This window comes from Phacochoerus africanus, chromosome 9, assembly GCF_016906955.1.
Source record: "Phacochoerus africanus isolate WHEZ1 chromosome 9, ROS_Pafr_v1, whole genome shotgun sequence".
Classification (NCBI taxonomy): Eukaryota; Metazoa; Chordata; class Mammalia; order Artiodactyla; family Suidae; genus Phacochoerus; species Phacochoerus africanus.
In genome coordinates, this window is record NC_062552.1 from 80,022,371 (window position 1) to 80,025,002 (window position 2,632).

Consider the following 2,632-nt stretch of genomic DNA (forward strand, 5'->3'; position numbering starts at 1 on the left):
GAAGGGAAAGATGTTCTGGTCCCTCTTGTGGGTGGTGGGGAGAGGATGAGAAAAGAGGAGAACGAGGCAGCACCAGGGTAAAATATGGGAAGCTAAGTGTTGAGCATGGTCCTTCCTCTGACTCTCCCTAAACCCATCCCTGAGTTAGGCTTATTAACCCACGCAAAGCTGGAATGGTTTGATTTCATATAAAATGTTGAAATGGATGAGGTGCACACCCAGACTGATGTGACCAAAATAAGACAGCGGGTGCAGTAGGAGAGAGGATAGAAGCACACATGAGCCTGCTTGTATGGTGTGTGCATGTGAGTGTGTGTGTGTGTGTGTGTGTGTGTGTGTGTGCAGACAGTGGTATAGACTCTAGACCTCTAATCACTATGGAACTCATGGTCAGAGACAAATTTACTTAAATTTGCCAAAGATATAGGAATTGAGCAGTTGACATCTGGGTGTATATGCTATTTTTTCCTTGTAAAAATGTCTTGAGTATTTGGCATTTTCCTATTTCCATGCAGCACACACAGGCACATTCATAAAACATTTATATTGATCAATACAAACAGTAAAGCCTAGTACAAATGATTTACGTTAATTCTGGTAAGAACTTACTTGTAATTTGCATCATTGAAATGCATTCCTAAAAATATTCCAGAGGATTTAGGAGACATACATGTCTCCCAAATTTACTTAAAGCCATTAATCTTCTATAATTTTACCACTCTATATCCTACCTATATATGGATTCTAGTACTTGAGAAGCTGTCTTTGACCAAATAGCATGCTCCTACACAGTTTTCTCAGGGCTTCCTTCATCTCCTTATTTCGGAGGCTGTAGATCAGGGGATTGAAAAGTGGAGTCATCACAGAGTAAAATAAAGTCACAATTTTCTGAATCCCTGCTGGATTGCCTGCTGTGGGACTCACATACATCACCATGATTGAGCCATAGAACAGGGACACCACAGCCAAATGGGAGCCACAGGTGGAGAAAGCCTTACGCCTGCCTTCTGCTGAGGGGACCCTAAGCACAGCCCTGATTACCAGGGTGTAGGAGCTGGTAATGAACAGGAACGTGGAGAAAATTAGGACTGAGTTAAAGATGGCACAGACGATCTCAGTGGCAGGGGCTGGCACACAAGACAACTTCATGAGGGGTCCCGGGTCACATAAAAAGTGATCAATAGTATTAGGGCCACAAAAAGGAAGCTGGGAGATGAGATAAACTGGGAAAAGGAAACAGGAGAAGCCACACACCCAGCAGCAGGCTCCCATTCTGATGCAGCGTTGAACTGTCATGACAGTGGGGTAGTGTAGGGGCCTGCAGATAGCAAGATACCTATCAAAGGCCATGGCAGACAAGAAGAAGTTTTCAGTGGTGCCCATGGAGAAGAAGTAGAACTGGAGGAAGCAGCCAGAGAAGGAGATGGTCTTGGTCTCAGAGAGCAAGTTGGCTAGCATACTGGGGACAGTGGAGGTGACATACCACATCTCCAGGAAGGAAAAATTGGCCAGCAGGATGTACATGGGGGTGTGGAGGTGCTGGTCCCACCACACTGTGCAGGTAATGCACAGGTTTCCAATTAGTGTCAACACGTACATCACAGAGAAGAGTGAGAAGAGGAAGATCTGCATCGCCCAGGTACAGGTGAAGCCAAGAAGAATGAATTCACTCACAGGGTCAGAGTGATTAGTCCCTCCTGGGTTTTTCATTGTTTTTCCCTTCTCCTACAACTACAGTAACAAGACATTACATGTTACAAATGATTCTATAGAAGTTTTCTCATTCAGATGTTTTCTGAACTTCTTTACAGTTCAGTTCACAGTATAGTTTTAGATGTTTTGAAGATTTCCAGCATTCTTTGCCCCAGTGTTTCACTTGAGAAATAAGGAACTTGGAGGTGTGGATGCTAATTACAGCCGTATCATCATGATCACCATGCCTATCACGGTCTACTAAATACCTGCCTTTGTGCCATGTTCTCAGCACTACATAAACCATGGGAGATGCTCCTTGCCATTCAGAGGCTTTCAGCCGAGTTCAGAAACATCCCGCTGGGCCAACCCTATATAAGGACACAGGGAGGTTTAAACAATTATATAATCATGCTCTGTGTCAATAGAAGATAACATTGCAAGAATGTATAGCCATAAAGCAAGAGTTTGTTTACTACTGTAATCTTTAGTGCTATCACAGGCAAGTTTCAGGTGGGGTTTCTGTTTGTATAGTATTGGGAATGTTGGAAAAGAAACAAGGAAAACAACATTTATCAGTGATTGCTTATAGCAAGGCCAATTGTGAAGTTCGTGTTCCCTCTTATTTTTAAAGATCCCCATGAAAAAATTCCACAACTAGCATTGTTAATTTTTCTCAATGTTTAGCGACGTATGCACAATTCTACAAACAACTCTTTATTTTTAACTTGGTCATCTTTGCAGTCAAAATGTTCTTGTTGAAAAGGAGTGAGGTTCATGCATTGTCACTTTGAAGAACTACAAACTAACGTGATTCTCTTTTAACTGAAAATTACCCTGAATTGAGGAGAGAGGTTCCAGTCCTTAGGTGAAATTTATCATATGCTGAGAAACTACCTTAATATAGTATTCTCTCTATATTTTTGCCACATAGAGCAGA

General features: G+C 42.2%; 1 protein-coding gene across 1 annotated transcript; it reads right to left on the minus strand.

Annotated features, from left to right (window-relative positions):
* Positions 1 to 744: 744 nt before the first annotated feature.
* LOC125136683 (olfactory receptor 11H6-like) lies at positions 745 to 1,686 on the minus strand. Its single transcript, XM_047797494.1, has one exon. It carries the CDS (start codon positions 1,630 to 1,632, stop codon positions 745 to 747), a length of 888 nt encoding a protein of 295 aa, XP_047653450.1. The 5' UTR covers positions 1,633 to 1,686.
* Positions 1,687 to 2,632: the final 946 nt, after the last annotated feature.